This window comes from Pseudovirgaria hyperparasitica (assembly GCF_010093815.1).
Source record: "Pseudovirgaria hyperparasitica strain CBS 121739 unplaced genomic scaffold EJ05scaffold_13, whole genome shotgun sequence".
In the NCBI taxonomy this organism is placed as follows: domain Eukaryota; kingdom Fungi; phylum Ascomycota; class Dothideomycetes; order Acrospermales; family Acrospermaceae; genus Pseudovirgaria; species Pseudovirgaria hyperparasitica.
This window is the reverse complement of record NW_022985561.1, coordinates 1221064-1245612: the sequence shown is the minus strand read 5'-3', so window position 1 is coordinate 1245612 and position 24549 is coordinate 1221064. Positions and strand designations below refer to the sequence as shown.

Genomic DNA, 24549 nt, shown 5'->3' with positions numbered 1-24549 from the left:
GAGTGTTGCTGTATATATCATATCCATTGGAATGGCCATGGAATGATGGACTGCAACTGTGTATATAATACATAAGACTAATATCCACTGAACTGAGGGATTAGTAGTGCCGGTGCAGCAGTTCCAGCCTCGACTAAGTGATGGGTTGGTGGCACTAATACTATTAGGTATTAAGCTCGTTTTACAAGCTTCCGGTCAAAAACAGTGCATGGACCCAATGCACGGATCCATTCATCCATCCATGGACCATCAACCATCCATCCATTGATTAGCCATGGGTAGCAACTCTTAACATCAACAAAGCCTCCTTCGCCTCCTCCGACTGCATCGCCATCTCGTCGGGCTTGCAGTGCCTCCGCATCCTACTCCCTTTCGCCGCCGTGGGTATGTTGTAGTAGCCGTCTTCACCTCGAAGCTCGTGCTGCGTCGCCGTCGCCATCACCATCTGGACATCTTCCGCGTGAGCTCCCATCCACCAGCGTCATTCTTAGAGTCACCTGCCCGGCGCACACCACCATCCTCACTACCAACACCACCACCACCACCACCATGTCTACCTCCTAATCTCCACGCTTGCTCACTCCACCTTGTATGCTCTTTCACTCCTCTCTACTCACTCAACTTTCATCACTGACTCTCATCTAGGCAGCTTGTCCTGTTCGACTGCCCTCTTCTACCCGCCTCTCTGCCATAGCTCCACCCTTATCTCCGAGTCCTGAGGCATCCCTACAGCTTCATCAGACGCCTGTCGTTGCTGCTGCCTGAGCTCGTAATCGCCAGCTCTGCCATATTTGCATCTTCTGCTACTCCTCCACAGTACCTGTGCTGATTGCATACCTTCTTGTGTCCTCCACTCGTCCTCGCAGCTCGTCATGGAGTGTCTGGACGTTTGCCTATCGCTTATTTGATACTACGACCATAACCATTCACAATACACAACGAGACATATCATTTCACACCGGTTCGATAGCTCTGCCATACAACTTCATTGTTATCGTCCCACCATGCATCAGCAACCTCGACATCCACCGAGGTCAGCTTCGGCTGCGACCAATCCACAAACCAACCCTACCAGGACCAACAATCCAAGGGATACAAATCATAACATGTCTCCTACCGAACATTCACCATACCCAAATAGAGACGATGATGAAGATATACGCTCAGACGAGACTGGTGATAGACTCTCGGAGAATGAAAAGAAGGATCTCACCAGGGTCAGACAAGTCATCCAGGTAGACTATGCCATGCTGTCCATGACTGACCTTTAACTAACTTGCATACAGCAGTTCTTTAATAAAGCAGCCTTACTAATAGTGTCTGCTAGAGCAGTGCTACCCCAGAGTATGAACCAGGATGGCAACGTAAAACAGAACAAATGGGTCAGTGCGCTCTATTTAAGTCCATCGAGTACTTAAATCTAACATCTGCGTAGTTCAACATCGTTGTCGATGACACTGACGCTCTTTCTGAGAGTCTGGCAGACTGGAAAGGCCTGGACATCCTAAACGAGCTCCCTCCTCGGCTTTGCATCGAGACCTATGTCGATTTGAAAGACCTTGGCAACAAACAAATACTCGTAGCAAATGATGATCGAGGAAAACGATGGAACGTAGGAGAGATGCTCAATCAACCCATGTCTCCGCATTCACCGTTGCCTAAACGGAACGAAAGAGTGACACAGCTTCTCTTGGAGCGATGGATCGTTGAGGTAAAGGATAAGGAGACTGCGTCCCCAGCATCTCTCAGGGATCCTTTGCCGAATGTCTACAAAAAGGCAGTTGTCTTGTTCAGATCATTGTTCACGGTGACACATATGCTTCCGGCATACAAATATTTTAAGAGACAAGCTGGTGCTCATGGCGGGCTCAAGCTACGGTACCGGATATCCAACGATATCTTTAAGCATCCGAGGCGAGACACTCTGCATATCCCTCTTTATGAAACATCTGAGCCTGTTGTTGAGACACAAACATTCGCGCCCTCAAACTCCCCTATTGGACCCTTGAGCATTTCCGTGGTATTTAGGGTGGACTGCGATTTACGTGTTGACGATCAGGAATCACTCCTGAGCTCACAGTTCATGGGTCTGGACGATAACTACTTCAAGCCTTCACTGGGACACGCCGGCAACGAGCAAAGCGCCGTACCTGGCTCTTTACCTGTGAACCGAGCTAATCAACAAGATCAGCCAGATCGCAGCCAGGCTTATGGAAGCATGTCCACGTTCCATCAGGTTGGTCCTGCTGGCTCAAGCCCAATATCCGCTCTTCGGGCTGTTAGAGATCAGCCTTCGAGGTCGCCCGTAGAGGCTTCACCGAGAGAACCCACAACCCTCCATCCAGGTCCAGAGCGGAGATCATCCCTACGGGCGGGCGGGGTTGGAACTCGCCGACCCTCAGTATCATTCCAGGCCTTCAAGGCAGGATCTCTATCGTCCTCGCCTGCCATCGGTACCCCTGTGCTCCATTCGCCTAGCAGTTCAGTAGGTCGAGGGACGAGTGCTGCGCCGTACACTCAACCAAGAAACAGGACATCCCTCACTGCGTTGCCCCAGACCGCGCTTAGAACGCCGTCACTACCAAATGAAACCGCCATCGCATCGTCAGCATCAGGATCCCCAAAACCAGCACCAATAAACAGATATAGTAGCAGTTTCGGACATCGAAGAAGCAAGTTCTCATCTGGCGGCGGCTCGAAGACTGAAGATGATAACATCAGCAGCGGGAAAGCCAGTGTTTCGTCCGCCCAGCCTGGATCCAGTATGATGAATGAGGGTGAAGGTGGAAGCTCTGGGTCCATGCAAACAGATGATGAGAACATATCCGATTTTCTCAAACTTCTTGATTCCAAGAAAGACCTACGAAGCTTCAATCGTCGTGACTCGGCATCTCGCGACGCAGCAATGCGTAGGACCACTGCCGCATTGTCAACCTATCAGAAAATGCGCGACTCGAATGCTGTGCTCTCGGACTCAATGTCCTCGTCACTCCTCCTTCACAGGTCATCATCATCGTCAAGCCGACAACTGTCTTCTGTCCCTCCAATGATCGCAGGTACCTCCGTGTCAACTTCCTCATCACCTGGGAAACCGATCTCGCCGCACACCCCTCATACACCCGCCATACCCTCTCGATTATCTGCTAACAGTGTCGCCGACTACGACCAGCCCCACCGCTCCCGCTCACGAGGCCGTGTCATCCCCCGACCAATCAATCCATCTACATCCCGACCAGAAGAGGAAGCTGATCCGCCGCCTGGTGCGTCCGAAGCCATCGACATCCCAACTTCGCCTCGCGCTTGGCCCTATATACGCCGCTCTAGCTCTGCAGCTCAACAACAGCGCACGCTCGAAGACGACGCGGACATTTACGGCCTACGCAGCGCCAGCGTGCCCGCTGAAGAAGGGCCTCATCTCAGCCTCAGCGAACTTCTCCAACATCATGAATCCAGCCCGGCGGCAGCGCACCAAGCAAGCGCTGACGCGAGTGACGAACGCACAGTCCCACGTAACGTCGTTCTACCTACGAGTCAAGACGGCGAAACCGAGCATCGTACCGGTCCAGCGCTACGCAGTAGGGGAAGCTACACGCGTGGAGTTACAACACGGAGTAGTCGTTACAGCTTCAGTTCACGTGCCGGGCATGCGTTGGATGACGACGAGCCGTTGTTGTTCGACATGAGTGAAATCGGGAACGCGACGAGGAGAAGTGTTGAAGAAGGAAGAGGTGGTACAGCTAGTGGCACTGCGGGACTTGATCGAAGACGTGGGGGGTCAACGACGAGATCGCCATGGCTATAAATGTGATGGGGGTCAAGAGTTCTCTGGTCGAACGAGGACTATATATTGGGCTTAAAAGACGATCAAGAATCTTCAAAGAATCGCGCATCGAAGGGCCGTGCATACCACAAAACAAAACGCAAACGAAACATTTTCAAATTCACGATTCTTCGCACTTTTTGCTGTCTGTTCTCAGCGTTCTGCATCAACGTAGCACAGCCAGAGAGCTTAAAATGCTTCTGGCCTCGCACGCAGTATCTTGGTTTTGCTTTTCGCACAGATTTATGTATTTTGCGTAGATGGCGTACCGGAATGGGCTCTCAGGCACAGGGATCAATGTCAAATTGCACTGACAAGGACAGAGGCCGTCGGAATGAGAGAAGTCTTGCACAGAGGTATACTGGTGGGATATGCGTGTCTATCTACTGCGCCGCTGCGCGAGTTGAAACGTACAAAGGCTTCACGATAGATTTTAGAGCAGTAAGAAGCGAACCTTAGACATATGAAATGCACGTTGAATCTGGTATACATTTATATACAACCCCTGTCTTACATGTGCCAATCTACTTCTTCTTCTCTTCTTCCTTGGGGGGCTCCGGCTTAGGCGTAGGCAGCTTGAATGCATCGGGTTTCCTGTCCTCGCCCGGCCCTACAGGTTCCCAAGCCGTTGAACCACCACGGAAGTTGCGGTACGCCTGTGTCATTTCGAGCGGTTCAACTACTATCCTCTTCTTCTCCTCATCCCAGCGAATTTCCGTATATCCAGTCATCGGGAAGTCTTTGCGCAGCGGATGCCCATCGAAACCGTAATCCGTCATGATACGCCGCAGATCCGGGTGCCCCGAGAAGAAAACGCCAAAGAGATCGTAGACCTCGCGCTCATACCAGTTCGCGCCATCGTACAAGCCACAGAGTGAGGGTACCGGGGTCGATTCGTCCGCGTACGTCTTGACGCGGATGCGGCTGTTGTGTCGCACAGATAGCATGTTGTAGACGACTTCAAAGCGCTGGTCTTTGGTAGGGTAGTCCACGGCCGTGATGTCGCTGATCTGGGTATACTCGCACTGGGTATGGTTCTTGAGAAATTGAAATGTCGGAATGACAGCTTGCGGCGGGATGTAGAGCGTCAGCTCGTCTTTCCACACGCTAAATTGTTGAATGTAGGCGGGCAGGCAGGAGAGAAGATATTGGCCGTACGTGTGGAGCTGGGCGTTGGTGGAGGCGTATTTGTCGACCGGGTTGAGGACTGGGACTTTGAGTTGGGTTGTCGCGGGTCGAGGGGCGAACTGGGAGATGGAAGGGTTAGCTGATCTTTGAGGTTTGGGAGGGGGTACGGAGGCGTACCCTCATGTTTTCAAGGTCTTTGGCGTTGGCAGCGAGTTCTTTAGATTGTGAGGCCGACGCCGTAAACGCCCTCGCGGCTGTCCGCGTCGAGGCAGAGCGCACAGCTGATGCGAGTGGCCTCGCTGTAGATAGTCGGAGAGCCATGGTAGCTGTATACGATCGGAGAGACACCGTGGAAAGGTCAATGGCTTCAACGATGGCTTTGACACTTCAGAGGTGGTGGTGACGACCTAGAGAGGGATGGAGGTATCCACTGTTTCAGGGTCACGTGTAGCCCCAGCCGGCTCGTCGCGCTTTCCTTGTACACCTACTTTCGCGGTCCTGTACAAACCCTTCATCTCGATTTTATTTCAGCCACCCTGTCCCATCCCATTCTAATCCTCTTCACCTCGTTAATATATCTCGCTAGCTGGGCTCTCTCTATCAGGATCACTCCTTCACGCCCTGCAACCGTACTTTTGCCACTAGCTCGTGAGCAAAGCTTCGCTTCATATGGTCCGCCACGACACCTTTTCCTCAGAACTACACTTCCGCTTGTCGCACCCACCTTCAGCAGCCCGTAATGTCACGTATACAAATGGATCAACTCATCGATGATGACGAAGAGGAGGTATGTCCTCTTTGCGTCGAGGAGCTAGACCTAGACGACAGGGGCTTTAGACCGTGTCCTTGTGGGTATCAAATATGTCGGTTCTGTCATCACAACATCAAGACGAACATGAACGGATTGTGTCCTGCATGTCGACGTGTTTATGAAGACAAGAATATCGTGATGGTCAAGCCTACGCCCGAAGAGTATGTGCAGTCATCATTGCTCGTCTAGATACATGGAGCTGACACTTTACAGAGCCGCAGACTACCATAAGAGACAAGCCCAGAGACAAAAGAGAACTGCTGTTGCTAAACAAAAAGAAGCTCAAAGGCGTGAAGCAGACACACTCGGTCGGAAGCACCTTGCTGGCCTACGCGTCGTTCAAAAGAATCTAGTTTATGTGACTGGTCTTTCACCCACCACGCAAGAGAGCAAGCTACTGGAGACCCTACGCGGCCCAGACTACTTTGGACAGTACGGAAAGATCATTAAGATTGTCGTCAGCAAAGCCAAAGACACATCACATCATCACCAATCTGTCGGAGTGTATGTGACATTCGCGCGGAAAGAAGATGCGCAAGCTTGTATCGATTGTGTCGACGGATCCGCGAATGGTGAAAGGACTCTACGGTTCGTACACATGCATAAATGAAGTGTAGCATTCTGATCAGTCTAGGGCTCAACACGGCACGACCAAGTACTGCTCGGCTTATTTGCGCAATGAGACCTGCAATAATAAGAGCTGTATGTTCCTGCACGAACCTGGAGACGAGGGTGACCGGTTCACGCGACAAGATCTGTCTGCACTCAATATCAGTCAATCAAATCATCCACATAATTCAATGAACCCTCAACCCGCACCTGTACAACAGGCTCCAATCGCAGCAGCCACGCCAATGCAAAGAGACGAAAGCAGTGAAGGTAGCCACAGCGTAGATGGTTCTGCCTTGCCTTCTTCCGCTAGTTGGGGCAGCAAACCTGTACAATTACCTCAAGATCGCAGGACAAGCCGAGCGACCACGAGTTCAGAAGCCAGCCCCGCTGTTTCGCATTCAGCCCCAACCCAATCTGAGGTTCATAAGTCCGAGCCTGCGACCCTCAAGCAAGTAAATACTACTTCACAACGTCCAACACAACCACCGTCTCCAGAAGCACCCCAATCATCGTCTTCTTCTTCTCCGTCATCACAACCGACTAAGCCAAACCGGATGGAACATCTGGAAAATTTCCTCAAAATCCTCTCATTGCCATGGGAAAATAATTTCTCCATGGCTAACCTTTCGGAAAGAGATCAAGCAAAACTTGATAACATGCCTATGCTGCTTGACCCATACGGTGGCGAGAAGCTTAGAATAAGAAGAGAAAAAGAGGCCAAGTTAAAAGAAGAACAGGCTCAAGCGGTTGGGCAAGCTACAGTCCCTGATACCGCGGAGGCTGTAGACGCGGAGGATGACCCGGCATCTGGAAGTCTGCAGCTAGGTGGCGAGCCGGAAGAACAGCCCAATACAGCGTTCGTTCGCTCTCAGCACGCTATTGGACCACCACCTTTGCCATCAGGGCTTGGCCAGAACTTATCACTTGGAGATGAATCAAGCTCTTTCGGTTTCAGTGGACGCGGTATGAACGCTCAGCAGAATCAGCAACAGCTATTGATGCAGCGATACAAAGACAATCCGAATGCCTCGAATCTTCTCAACAGCTTCCAGAACAATCAGCAAGCTCAGCAGTTAAGCCATGGACTGTCTTCGGGTTCCGCTCCGAGTCATGCGAGACAAACTTCAAAGTTCTCGTTCGCGAACGAATCTGGCACAGCATCGACTGCAGTCAAGCCTGTTCCAAACCAGAAGTTCATGAACCAACAGAACGCTATGTTACCACCACAGAATTCCGGCCCTTTCAGCCACCAGGGTGGTAATGGTCATCTTGGTAATCATTCATATTACACTGGTAGCGTTCAAGGCCCGCCTCCAGGCCTGAAGACGACTGGAACTCCACCAGTCAGTGGCGGAGGTATGTTCGGCCAAGGACACGGGTTTGCAACGGGCGGTCTGGGCTATGGAGCCAATGCGACAGGCAGAAACAACACTAACGAAGAGATGATGCAACGTCTATTGCGCGGACAAAGAGCCGACGGCCACGGAGCTGATGCTGGTAAGCGTGAGTCTATGTTTCCTTCTTTTCTTCAATCCCACTCCTCGACCTCCTCTACACCTGCCCCTGCCCCTGGCCTACACAACTATCCATATGGACCTCAGCCTGGTGCATATCAAGACGCCGGTCCACAGAAGCAAAAGAAAAAGTCGAAGAAACATAGACATGCTAACACTTCCTCTTCTGGGGGAGGTGGTCTAGTCGATGTTTCCGACCCAAGTATTTTGCAGGCAAGATTGCAACATGGTGGTGGGCCCATGGGCGGGCAAGGTATTTATGGAGGTCAAGGCCAAGGTGGGTTCAACGCCGGTTTTCCTGGCGGGTACAACAACAACCGATGGTGAAGACTCTGCACCCAACCCATTTGCACGTATAACTTTGTTTTTTCTTGATGGTCATATTTTCTTTTACACACATGTGGGCAATCGCGGGCGGGCTTTGCTGGCGTTTCTTTTTGCACAATCATCGCGGCAGGATGAAGGGAAGCATCAGCGTTCGCCAAGAACTTGAAATTCTTGGGTCTACGTTTGGAGTTCTCGTGGGGTTCAACTTCATTGAAGATGGTCTTTAAAATACCGGCATTGCGCAGCAACTCATCGAGATTCGGTGTTTCCTCAAATCTTTGTTTCTATACCGATTATTTCGCACTGCGCCCCTGCCTCAACATTACGGAAGTACGCGCCAGTCTCCCTCATCTTCGTCGTCCTGGCCATCATACATGTACGTAAATCCCTTCCTTGCTATCTATTAGAGATGGCATGCTTTTCAAATCGCACAACGATTGATGGCTTTGCAGGTATTGTTCATTTTCTGTGACATAGACCGATTCCAGATGTCTAATTGTGGTGGTGCATGTAGCAACCCGAAAGCCCTCCATTGCGCCCATATATTTGTCAACAATGTATCCTGGATCACCACTCCCGTTTCGTTTTTAGACATTTCACTATTTTACAACACACTGGCTACGATTCTGTAGGCTAAGATTGCTGACCATTTGTACCATAGGGACTAATGTTGACCAACCGATATCACATTCACGAAATATTTCATCCGATGATCCATTCTCGCCAGCAGCAGCGGCAATCAATCCCGATCTTTATGTGTCCCGCAGAGGAACGCCTAGCGTACCACCAGGGTTTGAGGGCTCCGTCAGCTCAAAGCCTGTTTCGAGAATAGGGACGCCTCGCGTCATGACACCTATCAAGCCAGCCTTACCTCTTCAACCCACTCCACATAAAGCTATTGATATCGCAGATTCCGCCAAGCCCCTGTATGATCGCGACTCACTTGAAAAGAAGGAAGAGATTCCTGCTAAGACGCCCATCAACCACCAAACCCCTGAGATAGACGTGAAAACTGCAGTCTCGGCGATTGCAGTGCCTGAAACTGCGGATGTGGAAGCTAAGAAAGCCTCAAAGCCTACGACGAGGAAGAATTCAACAGCCAACGCAAAATCCATCGCTTCAGTAAGTGCGACACCGACAGCTACTCGCGCCGTCCAGCAACCTGCCACGCCAAAGAAGACAGAGATTCCCCAGACAGTGTATGCGTCAAAGAAACCAGATGCTACACCAGACAATGGCAAGGGCGGGAAGCAGCCTACGTCTTCGACCAAACGACAACCGCCGGGCAAACTCGATATTCCTGCTGCGACTGCTACAGCCGAGGCTGAGAAAAAACCTTACAAATTGGTCCCCAATTCTGTACCACATACTCCTGCTACCACAACTGCTTCAACTGGATCTCCTGTAAAGAAGGCCCCCTCAAAAGTCCTTCGAGTTGTGCAGACACCTAGAACAGAGACCCCAGTACCGATATCTGCATCATCATCAGTATCCAATGTCCTTCCGCAGTTACCGACTGGCCGGTTAGCCTCAAGACAGGCCAGTATTGCTTCGATCAACATTCCTGGGACCCCACATAGTTTCGATGTATCAGATGTCGCTTCCTTAGCGTCTACGTCTGTATCTCGCGCCAGCTCTCCGCCGCCTAATGCAAAGTCGAAAGTTGCTACAGTAAGGACGAAGACTAAGAGTCAAGTAAAGAAGGAGAGACAGGAAAGGGGGAAGCAGAAGACTGCCGAGAAGGTTGAAGAGGCCGTCAGTGCGAAGTCGGTCGACGATGTCATGCAAGAGCCTATCATTGGGCGTAAGAAGAAAGCAAAGAAGCCATCGAAGACGCCAGCTGCGGCTGTGGCATCCAAAGAGAGAGAGGCCAGCCGCCCCGCGTCACCTGCCTTAAAAGTTGGGTTCAACAGCAAAGAACAGTCCCGGCCACCTAGCCCACAGGCCAAGGCATTACCGATACTGGAAGAGAGCATGGTGGCTGAGCCTGAGCCTGTAGAGGAGCATGTTCCCTCGCCGGTGGATATCCTTGCGAAGCTGGAAGATATGATGGACACAGCCTTTTTCAAAGGTCCTTCAGCATATCCGAAAGGCGAAGTCACCCCCGCTGATCTAGACAACTTAGAGAAGCCCATTCCATTCACCCCGAATGATCTCGAAAACATTGCTAAAGATGTTCCAGTCCAACTTGGAGGTCATGATGGCCGCGACTCTTCGCGGTGTCTCGTGGTTGATCAAGGCGTGCTTCATGGACTCCCTCCGTCAATGGAAGAATTCTTTCTCGAGTTGGATGCTAGAATTAAAGCGACTCTTGGGCCCGGCAAATACCGTCATCAAAGTACGCGCGATCCCAAGAAAATGTACCCCACAGCACTACCGAGCTTCGCGGCAGGTCTGCAGAACGCTAGGAATGTTGCAGATCACCAAAATAACACCAATGGCGGCAACAATTCTGTGAAGTGTGCTCCCTTCGATGATGCGGCGAGCTATATAAATCAATGGGTGATACCCACGGATCCCACCGCCACTGCAGGGTATATGTCCCGCCAGACACAGAACCCGCCTCAGGTCACCACAGCAGGCATTCCCGGCATTTCACTTCCGCTTGAGGAGGCCAGTGAGCTGCTGGATGGCCACCTTATCCGAAGTATCGCAGCAGGCGACTTCAGGACTGCGTTCATGACTCATGGCATGACATTCGAAGAGGTAGAGAGACAATATCATGAATCACGGAAAGAGTTGGAAAGACACGAAAAACAATTGTCGGCTATGTTGAAGAAAAATCGGAAGATCTTGTCGAATGGTGGGCATTGAGAAGAAGAGGCAAGCCGACATATGAAATGAATGAAAGTAAAAATCTATTCAAGAAGAAGAACGGCGATATCGTTCGTGTATGAAGGAAAAGTAAGACGAAGTGTAAATAAGAGACATGCGGCGGCGCGTGTTCCATTCATTATTATTAGTAAGGCGTTTGTGGATTGGTGGATGTATCATTGTAACACTATGTGGCATAGCAGCGGCCGTCTAAACCACCATCGTTTTTTTGGAAGCATACATAGATTAGCGTGCGGCATGGCGTTTTGGTATACTTCACGTTTTGTATTATTACGATCCGAGTACTAGGTAGAGCCAAGTGTGCTCCAGTAATGCAGTATAAACCGGTCGAACGTACTTGTCTATAATTCGCAGCCGGGTCCAAGTAGTTCCGTTCTGTGATTCCGGTGTTTGCATTGGGTGTGTCGTTCTACGTGGTGTCAATGGGCAGGCATTCTTGTCTATTGAGTATCTATCTCGCTGTGACTTCTAAAATATAAGTCCAAGGGATACTGTTAGTAATATACACATAGGTGTAGAACTCCGCAAATTTACCAAGCTGACTCTCGGTTTATTATTCCACGGCTTACTTTAGAAGAAGATAGCGTAAGTAGTTTAGACTCTAGATATTGAATTTAGCAGAGTATTAAAAATAGGTCAAGAGGTCTAAAAGTATATTAATGAAGCTTTATGCAGAATAGATGCTCAAGGAGAGTAAAGTTCATAAAATGTATTCTAGCTAGTCGCTTTTCAGATCTTGTATGGATTTATATGCCAAGAAGAGAGATTTATGTATGTTAGGATGTTGAAGATATAGTCTTATAATGCAAGTCTTAGTAGGTAATAGATCTATGTTATTGATCTTTTCTAGCCTTGTATTAACCATATATGCTCTTCCAGGACATAGGCTAGATCAAGCTACTATAGATCGCATGTACATGTACGGAAGTCTACGTCTACTACACCAAGTCTGCAAAGAATCTATGAGAAGACATGACAAGAAAAAGACATTAGATTATGTACCCTGTGTCTACTATATATGTACATCTATGGTCATGAAGTTAGATGCATTTCCTCCACTCGCTCAACAATGCAATTCTTATGCAATGCATTCATGCAATTCATACATGCAATTGATCCATACAATCTCCCCTACCTCTCATCTCTGGAGATTCTAGATGTAAATGTAGCAAAACGGTCCTTCAATTGTACTTCCCAGACTCTCAATGGTCGGCTGATCATCAGTTACGTAGCCCAAGTCAATAATATCGTCCAGAGTGGTATCCGCACTCGGAGGCATATTGAAGAAGGTGTTTGTGCCAGCAATGGCGTGCGTACGTGTCTTAGGTGACAACAGTTGCCACATCCAGTATGTGCGGTCAATCATGGCATGGTGGAAGAAGAATGCCGGGTCGCCAGGCGAGACGAAGACGTCGCGGCCAGGGTCACCACCCAAAGAATCTGCAGAGGTTAGCGGGTTCGTAAAGAAAGGACAGAGAAAGATACTTACAATGCCCACCGCCGTGCACGCCAATTTCACCGGTGCCAGGCACGCCCTGCATCTTCAGCTGAAAGCTAGCTATATCGTCGTTCCGCAGAATCAGATTCACCACGCTCGACGCATTCGCATAGCGCTGGTTGATCGCGTCCGTCAGGTCGCGCTTCAGACACCGTGGATTATACGCCTTAGGGTTCTCGACCGCCAACGTCGACCCGTCGCTCAGCGCCAGCGACGCCGGGCCCAGGTTGACCTTGTAGTCCTTGAACGGGCCGGACACACACCCGCCACCATTACCCACGGGCAGGTACAGCGAGGGCAGGCCGGCACCGCTGAGCACGATCGAACCATTGGTCTGGTCGATGTGTGCGCCGTTGCCGGACATGGAGGTTGCGGAGCCGTCGAAAAGGGGGTGCGCGGTGAGGCCTGACTTTGCGCTGCGGCTCCAGTCCCAGTATGGCTGGGTGCCTGTGTAGCCGCATTCTTCGCGGAGGGCGCGCTCGTACACCCAGGTGTAGAAGCGGTGCCAGGTGAGGAAGTTGCCGGTGTAGTGGATGGTGAGGGTTTGGTCTATGTGGGTGGCGACGAAGCTGCAGGACGTTGGTCAGTGGGGGACGGGATGACAAGTTGTGGTTTCGAGTCAAGATTAGAAAGGGGAACTGGGAGGGATGATGGGCTGGCTATACTAAGCCTATAGAAATCGTGGATGGCTATGTTGTGTGAAGATCTTCAAGTGCTGAAGATCGAGGCATGAACGAGCTCTGGCTTATGATGGCCATAGAGAAGACTTGCTCAGACTGCCTCAGAAGGACTAACATTGGGCAGTGGTGATGAAAGGAAGTGAGAATGTGACCGATAGTGCAGGGAGGGATCGTCAGGAGGGGAAACTTTATAACAGGAATGAGTTGACTTTGCCAGTGACAAGTCGAGAAAATGGAGAAAGAAACATACTCATCGTAACGTGTCTTTGCGCCTGGGGCGACAGTGGAAGGCGTGCGGGCAGGCTTTGACTGTAGGCAGCGTACTGCACTGATGTATGACTTCTTCTCCTTAGAAGAAAGGGCGCTCCTGCAGGAGATGTCAGCTGAATTCGGGACAGATTTGCAACGTGGCCGTCGCCGAACTGACCATTCTGTTCGAATCAATAAGTTTTTCAGTGAGCACTTTTGTTGCCCATCGTAGTCCTCCCGCCTCCTTTTTGTTGATGCGTCTGACAATGAGCTTTCCGTAACTTCTTTACTCTGTGCCAGGAGAGCTTCAATCTGTTGACTAGCGGCATCAATGTCAGAAGCTGGGGTAGTGTCTGTTGTGACAGGTTCATCAATTGGTGCGGCTCGGCTGGTTACGGCGCAAGCCAGTAGGATTCCAGCGCCGAGACCGTAGAGTTTCATGATTATCGAATTGACGGGACTAGATGTGAAGGCGAAGGCAGGAATGTGATGCTTGGTAGGCTATATGTATGCGAAACCACAGGAAAAGCTGCTGCTGCTAGATTCCCAAGAAACAGGGATTTGGGATTGCTGATCTGCATCCACGTGGATTATATACGGATTCATGGACAGGACTAGGTAACACTGAGTAAGATATGGTGGCACACATGTGGCAAGCGGCTCGATGTTGATGAATCGTAGCACAGATAGCACTTCAGACTGCTGGGCCCCTGCTTTCAAGGGTACAAAATACAAGGGTAAAGACGCTGTTCGAATCTACCGGTTACCGGCTACAACCCGAATCTGAATGTGGCGTTCAAGGGAATACCGAGGAGCCTTGACGCAGGGCGCTCAAGTGTATTCCAATTGCTTCTAGCGCTTCGACTAGATGCGCTGTAATGCATTCTGTTTAGCGTACCCAAGCCAAGGATTAACACAAAATGGAAGCCCTAGAATGCTTCTCTAACATAGTAGAAGGAGACCTGCCCAATCTCAACTATTGCGAGCTGCATGCAGCAGTGAAGTGCGCAATTCCTCGATCGTTTTCTGTTTGAGACAGTGCCAGGTTTTGAACCGTTCAGCTGCACGTCTTCAGTGAATATGGTGAAGATCTTCCTATTTCGGAAAGGAGACGCTAGCCAAATCAGCACTGGGCTGTCCAAGTTGCCGATTCTAAATACTAGTATATCAATCAGAACCAGTCAACATAGTGGCGTCGCGTGGGCCGTAGGCTCGCCTCCAGCCGCACGGACGGTAAGCCACATAGAATCCAGGAGCCTGGAAAGCATAGAGGTGGTGGCATTTTGAAGATATTGACTCCGCCATCCGGACATCCGTAAAAGTAATATCGTGAGGCATGAATCATCAAATGTTGCACCGAGACTTAAGCCACCACAAAGTGTTGAGATGAAATGTCTTCTGATTCATGTTGAAGGAGGAGAGAAAAAGCCTGGGCAAGTGAAAGAGAAAATGGGCTGCAGCTGCCGTCCGCGCCACATCACTCCATATTACGTGTTACAATATGTTACTCAAGACCGCTCTTGCATAGAAATTCTTCATGGCCATGGAAGTATGTACCATCACGACACCAGCCTCGACTATCATGTCCACGTCTCTGTTTTTTTGACAGAGGCATCAACGATTATAGGAACTGAAGAGGCATTTATACCTGCAAGTCCTTGAAGCCCATGGCAAACATAGTCCGATAGGACGGCACGGCACGGCCACCACATGGTACATACCAAGTTTGAGTGGCGTCAGACGAATGCATGTCTTGACGAAAGGCACACAGCCTGTCCATGTCACTAAGGAACACAAGTCGGTCGTGGCGCATGCGGGAAGGAGCAGGAGCGGGAGCAGGATCTGAAGCAGAAGCAGGTCTGCGCTGCATTTAAAGTTTGGACGGCGCTTCCTTGCACGCCGACGCTAGCATAACTAGTCCCGATCAGGCTCAGTACCCGCGAGCTATGATACCCTGTTCCGGTCTGCTTTTGGCAGCATTTCAACAGCATCTATGTTTATGTTGCCGTAACCCAGCATCGCCAATCGGCGTAACGAGCTGCAAGAAGATAAAAATCTGACAAGTCCACGCAGATCATTGTTAGTCCACGGAATGTCACATTGCGTCTTTTGCGTGGCTTTCGCGTCCCTGCCAGCTATTCTGACTTCCACGTGCGATACGCTTCTACCATCTACCATCTAACATTCAAGATAGTCAGTGCCCGGCTGCCCCAGGACGGCTAAAATCCTCCTGGCTGCGCACCGTGCGGGTGCTTTTGCACTTCCCTCAGGCTTGCTCAATGGAGGGCTCAGTACAACTTGTGCTCATTGATTCCACTTGCAAATCTGCCGTGTAAGTCTACCGTTTTACCTCGTGTTGGTGTCCAGCTTAGTCTCCCATCGGCCAAGCTCGCCGTGCAAGCGATGTTGCATACGTCATACGAACGCTTGAAGGTTAAATGCACATATGGCCTCGCACATCACCGAATCGTGACTCGTGGCTCGTCAGAGTGCCCAACACTCATTCAGTTAGGCAATTGAATCAGAGACGAGGAGAAATTACGCCCTGACATCAGCGTGGTTGGTGTGATTTGGACAGTTTGGTACTTGGTCCCCATCAGTAGTTCACGAATCGCATTGGCTCGGCACAATATTCAGTGCCGCCCGTCTCCCGTAGACTAACAAGCTTTTCGCTCGCACTGTCCTTTGTTTTGCTGCCTGCCTTATGCGTAATTCATATCCGAGCCATCTCCTGTAAAGCGCAACTTCAATCTCGTTCCTGACTCCTACGACCCCTGACGCCGCAAAGCATGTCGTCTTTTAGCTTATTTGCTATTCTACAAGAAGAACCATCGCCTTGATCTACCACCACCCTGTGATGATCTTCCAAATATCTGAAGAACAGGAGGCACGAGCTTGTATGGTATGGACCTGGAGCCGATCCGACACTCCCGAACGGCCACGACAGCTATAATAACCAACAATCACATATTGCCGTTACTACGTCGACCGGAGGGGATTCACGACCTTTGCCCACCATGAATTCCAGACAGGCCAGCATGGTCACAGGCCCGTGTGAGAATGAAGGAGGCCACATTCTTGCGGCCACCTTGGCTGTATCTCTCACAGCTCTTATTACGACACTACTACGGATCTACGTGCGGATGGTGATGACCCGCAACGTAGGACGAGATGTATTTTTGTCCAATTTATCTGCATGGTTTGCAACTGACAAGAACTAGGACTACACGATGTATGCTGCCATGCTACTTGTAAGTCTCTTTTTCATCACAACACATGATTATGCTAACCTAGCGAAGACTCTTGTGTTCCAAGGTCTCATAATAGCCGAAGTAATGTATGGAACTGGCCAACATCAGCATTGCCTCGATCCTGCGGTCATATCAAAGGGGCTCCAATTGAACTTTGTCACCCAACCGCTGTCTCTGTGGACTATTGCCCTCGTCAAGATCTCCGTGGGGCTCTTCCTTCTCCGAATCGCAGTCCAGCCCATTTACCGCAAGATTATATGGGGCTTTACTGGTACCGACCTCCGTTCATCCCTCAATCCACCAGCTAACTAGTCCCAGTCTTCTTGATCATGTATACCATCGTCTGCACCTTTACCGTAATCTTCCAGTGTACCAATCCACGCGTTCTCTGGGACCCCACCGTAAAGACCACCTGTTTCCCCCCTACCACGCTACGAGCACTCGGCTTCATGAACACGACTTTCAACATCTTCACCGACTTTCTCTTCTCCATCATCCTCCCAATCCCCATGCTCGCCACCATACAAGTCAACAAGCGCACCAAGTCGTCTATCATCTGCATTCTCGGCCTTGGCATCTTTGCCGCCGCCGCTGGCATTGTCAAGGCCAGCTACCTTTCAAATTATGGTAAAATGGGCGACTTCCTCTGGGACTCACGCAACATCACCCTCTGGGTCATGGTCGAGACCTGCGTCGGCATCGTCGCCGCAAATCTTCCCTGCTTCAAGCCTCTGTTCCGTCACGCCCTGCAGCTCTCCGGGTACGGCACCGGCAGCCGCGGCTTGCGCGCCAGCGGTTATATTCAGCATAGTCAAAATTATGGACGGGGTAGCCAGAACCAGCGCAGTCAAGGGAACCGCTTTTCAGCTTTTGCACCCGCGATGCCACGGTCGCAAGGGGCAAGTACAACAGAGGAGGAGTTTGGTAAAGGTGTAGGCGACGAAGTGCACATGATGACACGAATAAAGGGGAACGTCTCTGGGAGCGACGGGGACAGTCGTCTGAGTGATGAAAGTCTAAACATGGACGCGGGAAGAAATGGCATCGTGAAGACGGTGGCGACGACAATAAATTATGTGGATGTGGAGAAGGGCGTTAAAGCTGAAGAGAGGGTTTGAGGACTCAGACAGGTATTGTCTCGTATGCACTGCTTTTGATTGTATCAATACATTTATGGATGATACCAAGTATGACATGATCCTGATAAGACCCGCTTCATGGTGGTCGGATCATCGGATATCTTTTCCAGAGCTCGAGGATGGGCTCACGACATAGACTTTTACTTTGTCTTGATGTATGAAATCATGGAGGGCAGTCCCTTAACGATGCATGCGAGATGTATGTCATACAATAGAGCCACTATAAAAGAGGCAATCACAGGACTTGGATCTCGAAGTAAATAAAGGTGAAATACCTAAGTAGCATAAGCTGGTGTTCTTGAAAGAACTCAGATGGTTATCTTGGCCAGCTTGTCTCTGCACTTTGCGTGTTCGATCACCAGGATGTGGCCTTCGAACCTGAACATAAACCCTCCACAGGCCGTGCAGCTTCGACTCTAGGAGTGCTGTTCGTTAGTCGTGTTCACACCATGAATCATTGATCCCGTTGCAATAACATCTCATGTTTTGTAGGGAAACACGCCTTACCCACCTCACCCTTAATGTTAGAGCAGTATTAGCATACACCCCGATTATCGAGTTCTGTGGAGTCAATACTCCAGCAAGGGTGCAAGAAGTACGCCGTACGGCACTGTCAACATCGCGCACCTTCACCACTACGACTAGTTCCGTCTCAAAATTCGTCTCCCGAATCAAGTCCTGTAAGAAGGTTTCTCGACATCTCAACGACTGGTATGCATCGTGACGATTGCTTAAACACAAACCAGTCCGTGTCATCCATGTTTTCCGCGGGATCTGTCTCTACACAATGTGCAAGGGGCGGCCAACCCAGACTCTCCGCCAGATTGCTCGACTCGCTCAGGCTCAGGGATAGCTTTTTTACACTCTCGCCTCCGGCCATGGCTCTGCGCCTCGCACTACAAACGTCAGGAAAAGAGTACTCCATGAGTCGTGAGAGCCCATCTCGGTACGTTATACCATTACGTAGGTAGCAGTAGATCACTCGGCAAGAGATTGCGTTTCTTCTCGAAGTCAGGTAGTATCTTGCGCGATCCCGGTTGCGGCGTACGTAACATCGAAGACCCATGTCCGGTCCTTATCATGGATATCATGCGTATCATGAAGATCAGCGTGCGGCGTGGGCTCAGATGCTGCATGACTTGTCAAATATATATCAATGATCTGGGGAGAGATCTGCAAAGTCGTTTTCAATAATGACGATCGGGTCTGAGTAGCAGAATATTGACGGATGTACAGTACCACACCGCAAAGAATGTACTGGTACTCAAGATAATCCATTACACAATAAAAACAAAAGATCCTGCTGTGTTGTGGTTCATTCGGCGATCCATTGCTTTCTCCTGCTGTCTGTCTCTCTAGTTTCTATTCATGGAGCATTGTGTGTTCGTCTTCGACCAACATTTTCGTCAGTCTTCTCTTCATTCACCTCTAAACAAACTTATTCGCCGGTAGTCACGAAGACAAAATTCTTGCTGGGATCTTTTGATATTGAGCGTCCGACTTTTTCTTAACAAGCGCTTATTTAGCTCAAGCCAAGGCAGCATGCGCTTCTCTCGCCAGTCTTCCAGCATTGGGACAACCTGACGTCGTCTTGACGCCTCTCCACATAGCATGACTCTCTCTTCACAAGCTTTTCCACTCATGGGTAATATTATTTAGATGCATCGCAATGCACAGCGGCTCATTGATGCACCCCGAACCACACATAAACCTTAAGCATGGACATGGGTCATCATCCTTGTCTCCATGACTGAAACGATTACATGGATACCGTCTTGTGCCCCACTGTACTCCGCCTCCATCAACCGCCTCACTATGTGATCATTGGTTAGAGCCCGCTCTCCACACCCGAGTCTAACTTCGAGCTGCCAGACACGCTGCGAGATTGAGAACTAAGAAAAAATTCAAAAAGATAACCGACACGAACGAGATTCGAACTCGCGCTCCCGAAGGAACGGGCTTAGCAGGCCCGCGCGTTAACCACTCTGCCATCGTGCCAAGACTTCCAAATTGTAGTCAAACGAACAAATGAACAATTACTGTATGGATGTCTGTGTCATGTGACCAAACCATCCTCAACTTTTATTCTGCATGGTATGCATTGTACGCACCTTTGAACAGCATGCTGCGCGATGACTGACAACACCTATTCATATTATGGTTTTGATTCATCCTGTAAATACATGGCAAGGTCTGACGGTATCAGCCCGTTCCTGCCTGGTTACTATATCCAATGCGTCTGAAATCATAGAGCGTTGCTCTTGCAATCACATACAAATCATACATACTCGATTTCCTTACTTCTCCAAACAAAATCCAAGATCTTTCAATAGGTCACCAGCCTTGATATCAATCGCTGCTGTCCTCTGGTCCTCGATGCCAAATCCAACAAACAGTACGTCGTCTTGGTATCCGTGGTATTTCTGTCCATGAGTCTTCCAGCTCATGCTCGAGATGTATATCATCTCACTTCCCTCGACAGGATCCATTGGGTCTCCCTCAAAGTCGCGCCCAACATTCGTGCCGCCCTTGCGGCCGAGCAGCCAGAACGGTTTAGTGCTGAGCGCGTGTAGCGCAAATGGAGGGGCGCGGCTGAATAGCGCAACGTGCGGCTCGTATACGGCGTGCATGTAAATATAGGTTTTGTGTTGAAAAATGGCCATTATGAAGGTATTATCGTCTGTCTGCTTGCAGGTCGTATCGGCGCGGTCGCAAAGTGTGATGGAGAGGGAATTTGTGGCCTGATGAATCTTTTCTTTCTCGCCGGTCATTTTGGGCATATATTTTGCCATGCATGCAGCATCGGTTCTGGCGAGTGGTGCGAGGTCTTTGGAGACGCTGCCGTCTGGCTGCAGCATAGCGAAGACGCGCTTTGGCGAAATGTCATTGTGCACGTACATGTTATTGTATTTGTCCCAGAACAGAAAAAAATTCTTCTCCATGTAGCCGTATGGTGGGGGACGTTGCAGTTCTGTTGCAAACTTGAAGCGGTCCGCCCAAATCTGGCTCAAGCCCCAGTCTACGAGGACACGGAAGTCCTGGATGAACATGCCCATACATGTGTACCACGAGTTCGAGCCGAAGATGATGTATGGGTCTTCAGGGCCGTAGAAGACGCGCGCGTCGCGAGGACCAACGTTGAAGCCGAAGTAGGAGAGTTCACCAACACACTTGTCGCCACCTTTTGTGTTTGTGATCGGGAGAATGGTCGGTGGTTCATCGCACACCAACTCGCCATTTTTAAATGCTGCATTGCATACTATTTCTGTAGACCACACCGAATCTTTCGGGCTAGACTCTGGGCGTAAGGCTTGTGCCACTATGTACCATGTGTCCTCCATATACGAGTGTGGTATGATGTTAGGGTTGAGACCCTTGCGATGGGCGAAGTGAATCTCCCAGTATGCGCCATTCTGAGAGGTGAGGGACCGTAGCTCGCGGTGTGTGGAGGGTGTCGGAGGAAATTCGTTGACATTTGGAAGAGCGTTGTGGGCAGCGTACGCGATCTGTTCAACCAAGTCCTGTATTTCTTCGCGTGATAGTGACGGCGTCGTCGTGTTGGGTACTAGCCATGTGCCATCGCCGGTCTCTTCCGTGGGCTCCGCCGATGATGTTGTTGAGCTACGTCTCAGGCCCAGAGAGTTCTCGAAATAAGAGTGAAATAGAAAGGTAAAGATGAAGATTAGACATGCGGCGGCCGGGAGAAGGAGTCTTTTAGAGTTGCGCGTGAACATGGCTGCAGGTGGTGACGCGACGGGGGTCTGGGGTAATACGGTGCCGCCGCGTGCGTGCGTCGGAGCACGCTCAACCTGGCAGGCGTCTGTGCTGTCAAGGAGTCAGAAGTATGTCGTGAGGCTCAATGAGTTAGTTGAAAAGTGTGCTCTGAGAGACGTCCATCGCAATACTGGAAATTAGCCTGATGAGGGCCGAAATGCCAGTTTCGAGAACACTTCACAGGAGAAGGGCCGTGATAAGGGCCCGGCAAGGCAAGGTCTGCAAAGTCAAAGGCCAGAACGAGGTTAGGTTTCGAGGAAGTCTAGACAGTAGCCGCACACCTGGCGTGGAAGATCGCGCACAAACTCCGACCTTGAGTGGTTGCTTTGGGATCTTCACAGGCATTCGTAGCGCTAACGTTCCTCGGCTGATGCACCAGTCCTGAACCACACATATACAGTGCTTCCACAGCTTGTAAGTCAAGAACTTAACTTGGCAACACCTTATGAAAGAGCGCCACTGCGGCATTCCCCTTTTGACTCCGACTATTCCCTATGTTGACGCCTTTGCACATGCTAAATCGATTGTTCATGTCAACCTCTCCGGAATATGCAAAAGACGCTTGAATTTCGCGTTTAATCAAGCTAGAAAGATCAAGCATTCATACCGAGTGGGTCTCTCTCGTGTGCTATATAAGCATAAATAATGTTATGATACATGCGACGCTTGATCGATTGGCTGCGATCGCCAATTTCCTACATGCCATAGAGCCTGTCCTTCCGTGAGTGACAAACCCTTTCCCAGTGATCTGATCTGTCAATGGGCGTAGAACACCGAATGAGACGTATGTGTGTGAATACATCGTCAGCCGCACTGAAAGGGCTGGAATGTACCTTGACTGACTCGAACAGATCCATCGTAGCGCAGCCCGCGGTAGCGCCTAGTCTCATAAGACCCTGCCTGGATCAGAATCATCAGATATTGCCCGGCGACGGCGAACGATCCAGCTGCTCTACACCTTGAAGAGATGTATGAAATCCTTTGCCATTCCCTCTTTTAGCCAAACTGCTGCATTTAAGTCCCTCACATCATCCAGTGTTCGGACAGGTACTCAGACTTCGTGCGATGTCCTCCAAGTTTTGCAAAAGGATGCCGATGGAAGAGCGAATTAGATATGCCACGCTTGATTGTCTTTAGATAGCTGTAAGCCCCTTTGGCTTTTCGATGTCGAGCCTGGTACATAAGCTCTTTCGGTCCGCCATCTGCGATGCCGTAGAGTTTGGAGATGTCGACCTTGTCCTCTTGGACAAACCCAGGGCTCAGTGTAAGAGAGAGGCTGGACACAGTGTATCGAAATCTGTTTTGATCGGTGTATAATTGAATGAGATTGGAGGTAGATGTCATGGAACTGGCGTCGTCGTCGATGGTGCTGGTATGATGGAGCTCTCCATCGTTTGTACAGTCACTTCCACCTTGCTGGTAGTGGGATCCTATCTCAAGCTCATCTTTGCCATTTGCATTGCTATTGTCGTCGCCATCATTCCGGCGTTCAGTATTGCCATTAATGGCGTCTTTCGTGTTATCCACATCCTGTTTTTCTGCTTCAAGTTAGCGGTTCTAGACTCTCGACACTCGTAACCATCTAGCTGAACTGGAGACTGGGAAAGTCACTTGCCCCTCAGGTGTCTGTGGTGGTATCTTGCTTGCTCACTGATCGTAGCAACGATGCTAGTACGCAAGTATGTGCGAGCGGACATGGTCGACGATGAGAATGAAGTCTCTGTCAAATGAGGGAGAAGTTGCAAGGCTAAGACGGAAGTGATGAAGGTTTAGACAAAAGATTCGAAGTGGAGAGGGTATAATTTGCCTTATATGGAAGCAAATACATAGAACACACATATAGCTCTACCGCGTGAAGGAACATGAGCAACTAGGATCGAGAACACTTCGTCCTTCACCCTAGGTTACCAGTGACGAAACATCAGTCTGTGATATTTCCAGCAGTTCATCTGTGCCAAGGCATCGCATTTCGTGCGCCGCATTCCTAAGACACATGATTCAAGGCCGGCGTGACAAGCCAGGGCGTGTGCGACCCTTCCTCAGAACTTGGGAGCATTAATCCATAGCAGCGATCTCGCGTGAATGTACGACGTCGACATTCAGCGGCCTTGCAGTCTCCATCAGTATCTAGGTAAAGAGACAACAATGTTAGCTCTAGGGCCTGCGATCTTTACTCTCATTATTTGCTTAATGGATACTGTTCAACACTCGCTAGCGAACCTATCCTTTCAAATCCTGCGATACAAGTACGCACGCAGTGTTCGACATTGTTACGACATTATGGCCAGGATAAACTCGTATCGATAGACTCCGCAGTGATGCTCAAGCTGTGAGCAATGAAGGCGACATTCTCAAGATGCTCTGTACGTTTGTGGTCGCTGTGATAGAGTGTGAGGAAATTCGACCCAAGACGCTGTTTTGCTGTGTACTAATCTGCTTAGGGTTTAGCGTAGTTCTAATTTAGCCACGCTCATATTCTCTGAAGCCTCCATTCCTCAAACCTGAAACCGCTCCTACGTCTTGAGCAGCCCTGGCGCGTGTCTCAGTGACCCTCGAACGCTTTGTCGAAAACCTCAGCGGCTTGGAGTAAGAAGGCGTTTTTGGCTCTCAGGGCTTCGTGGAGACTAATATCGACACGGGCTACAGGCTTCTGATTCCTGACGAACGTCATGATTTGTGATACTGCTGCTGGTCACGATATCAATCGGAATTATTCATACTAGCGTATGAGGAGGAAAGTAATCGCAAATCGAGGTGAAATGAAAATCATTTAGGTGTTCTTTTCCATGTTATACGATCCTTTTGTTTACTACAAAGCCTCGGGTAACCTGCGATGAAGTCCGCATCTAATTTGTCGAAACCTCGCTTTGTAATTTCAATGTCATGGAAAAATATACAAGCTCCTCCAGCT

The 24549-nt window shown here is 49.9% G+C and overlaps 7 protein-coding genes and 1 non-coding gene across 8 annotated transcripts; 4 read left to right on the top strand and 4 right to left on the bottom strand.

Moving 5' to 3' along the window:
- Positions 1-766: 766 nt before the first annotated feature.
- Positions 767-3948, top strand: EJ05DRAFT_113861 (uncharacterized protein). Its single transcript, XM_033739016.1, has 3 exons — positions 767-1235; positions 1287-1382; positions 1436-3948. The coding sequence occupies exons 1-3, from the start codon at positions 1005-1007 to the stop codon at positions 3800-3802; spliced, it is 2694 nt and encodes an 897-aa protein (XP_033598193.1). The 5' UTR covers positions 767-1004; the 3' UTR covers positions 3803-3948.
- A 223-nt stretch (positions 3949-4171) lies between these two features.
- On the bottom strand, positions 4172-5339 carry EJ05DRAFT_455570 (uncharacterized protein). The gene is made up of 2 exons (XM_033742477.1): positions 5126-5339; positions 4172-5067 (listed from the first exon to the last, which is right to left on the bottom strand). The coding sequence occupies exons 1-2, from the start codon at positions 5267-5269 to the stop codon at positions 4345-4347; spliced, it is 867 nt and encodes a 288-aa protein (XP_033598192.1). The 5' UTR covers positions 5270-5339; the 3' UTR covers positions 4172-4344.
- A 256-nt stretch (positions 5340-5595) lies between these two features.
- Positions 5596-8320, top strand: EJ05DRAFT_113767 (uncharacterized protein). Its single transcript, XM_033739014.1, has 3 exons — positions 5596-5920; positions 5973-6347; positions 6394-8320. The coding sequence occupies exons 1-3, from the start codon at positions 5688-5690 to the stop codon at positions 8210-8212; spliced, it is 2427 nt and encodes an 808-aa protein (XP_033598191.1). The 5' UTR covers positions 5596-5687; the 3' UTR covers positions 8213-8320.
- A 97-nt stretch (positions 8321-8417) lies between these two features.
- EJ05DRAFT_113787 (uncharacterized protein) lies at positions 8418-11172 on the top strand. The gene is made up of 2 exons (XM_033739015.1): positions 8418-8664; positions 8874-11172. Exons 1-2 carry the CDS (start codon positions 8622-8624, stop codon positions 11024-11026), a joined length of 2196 nt encoding a protein of 731 aa, XP_033598190.1. The 5' UTR covers positions 8418-8621; the 3' UTR covers positions 11027-11172.
- Positions 11173-11917: 745 nt separating this feature from the next.
- On the bottom strand, positions 11918-14093 carry EJ05DRAFT_478703 (Di-copper centre-containing protein). The gene is made up of 4 exons (XM_033744519.1): positions 13653-14093; positions 13476-13592; positions 12537-13114; positions 11918-12487 (listed from the first exon to the last, which is right to left on the bottom strand). The coding sequence occupies exons 1-4, from the start codon at positions 13913-13915 to the stop codon at positions 12201-12203; spliced, it is 1245 nt and encodes a 414-aa protein (XP_033598189.1). The 5' UTR covers positions 13916-14093; the 3' UTR covers positions 11918-12200.
- A 2112-nt stretch (positions 14094-16205) lies between these two features.
- Positions 16206-18108, top strand: EJ05DRAFT_513211 (uncharacterized protein). Its single transcript, XM_033748412.1, has 4 exons — positions 16206-16647; positions 16696-16725; positions 16774-16996; positions 17044-18108. The coding sequence occupies exons 1-4, from the start codon at positions 16492-16494 to the stop codon at positions 17841-17843; spliced, it is 1209 nt and encodes a 402-aa protein (XP_033598188.1). The 5' UTR covers positions 16206-16491; the 3' UTR covers positions 17844-18108.
- A 1673-nt stretch (positions 18109-19781) lies between these two features.
- Positions 19782-19862, bottom strand: EJ05DRAFT_t63. Its single transcript has one exon. It is a non-coding gene; the product is annotated as a tRNA-Ser (tRNA).
- A 142-nt stretch (positions 19863-20004) lies between these two features.
- EJ05DRAFT_478701 (uncharacterized protein) lies at positions 20005-21920 on the bottom strand. The gene has a single exon (XM_033744518.1). It carries the CDS (start codon positions 21596-21598, stop codon positions 20162-20164), a length of 1437 nt encoding a protein of 478 aa, XP_033598187.1. The 5' UTR covers positions 21599-21920; the 3' UTR covers positions 20005-20161.
- Between the last annotated feature and the right edge of the window lie 2629 nt (positions 21921-24549).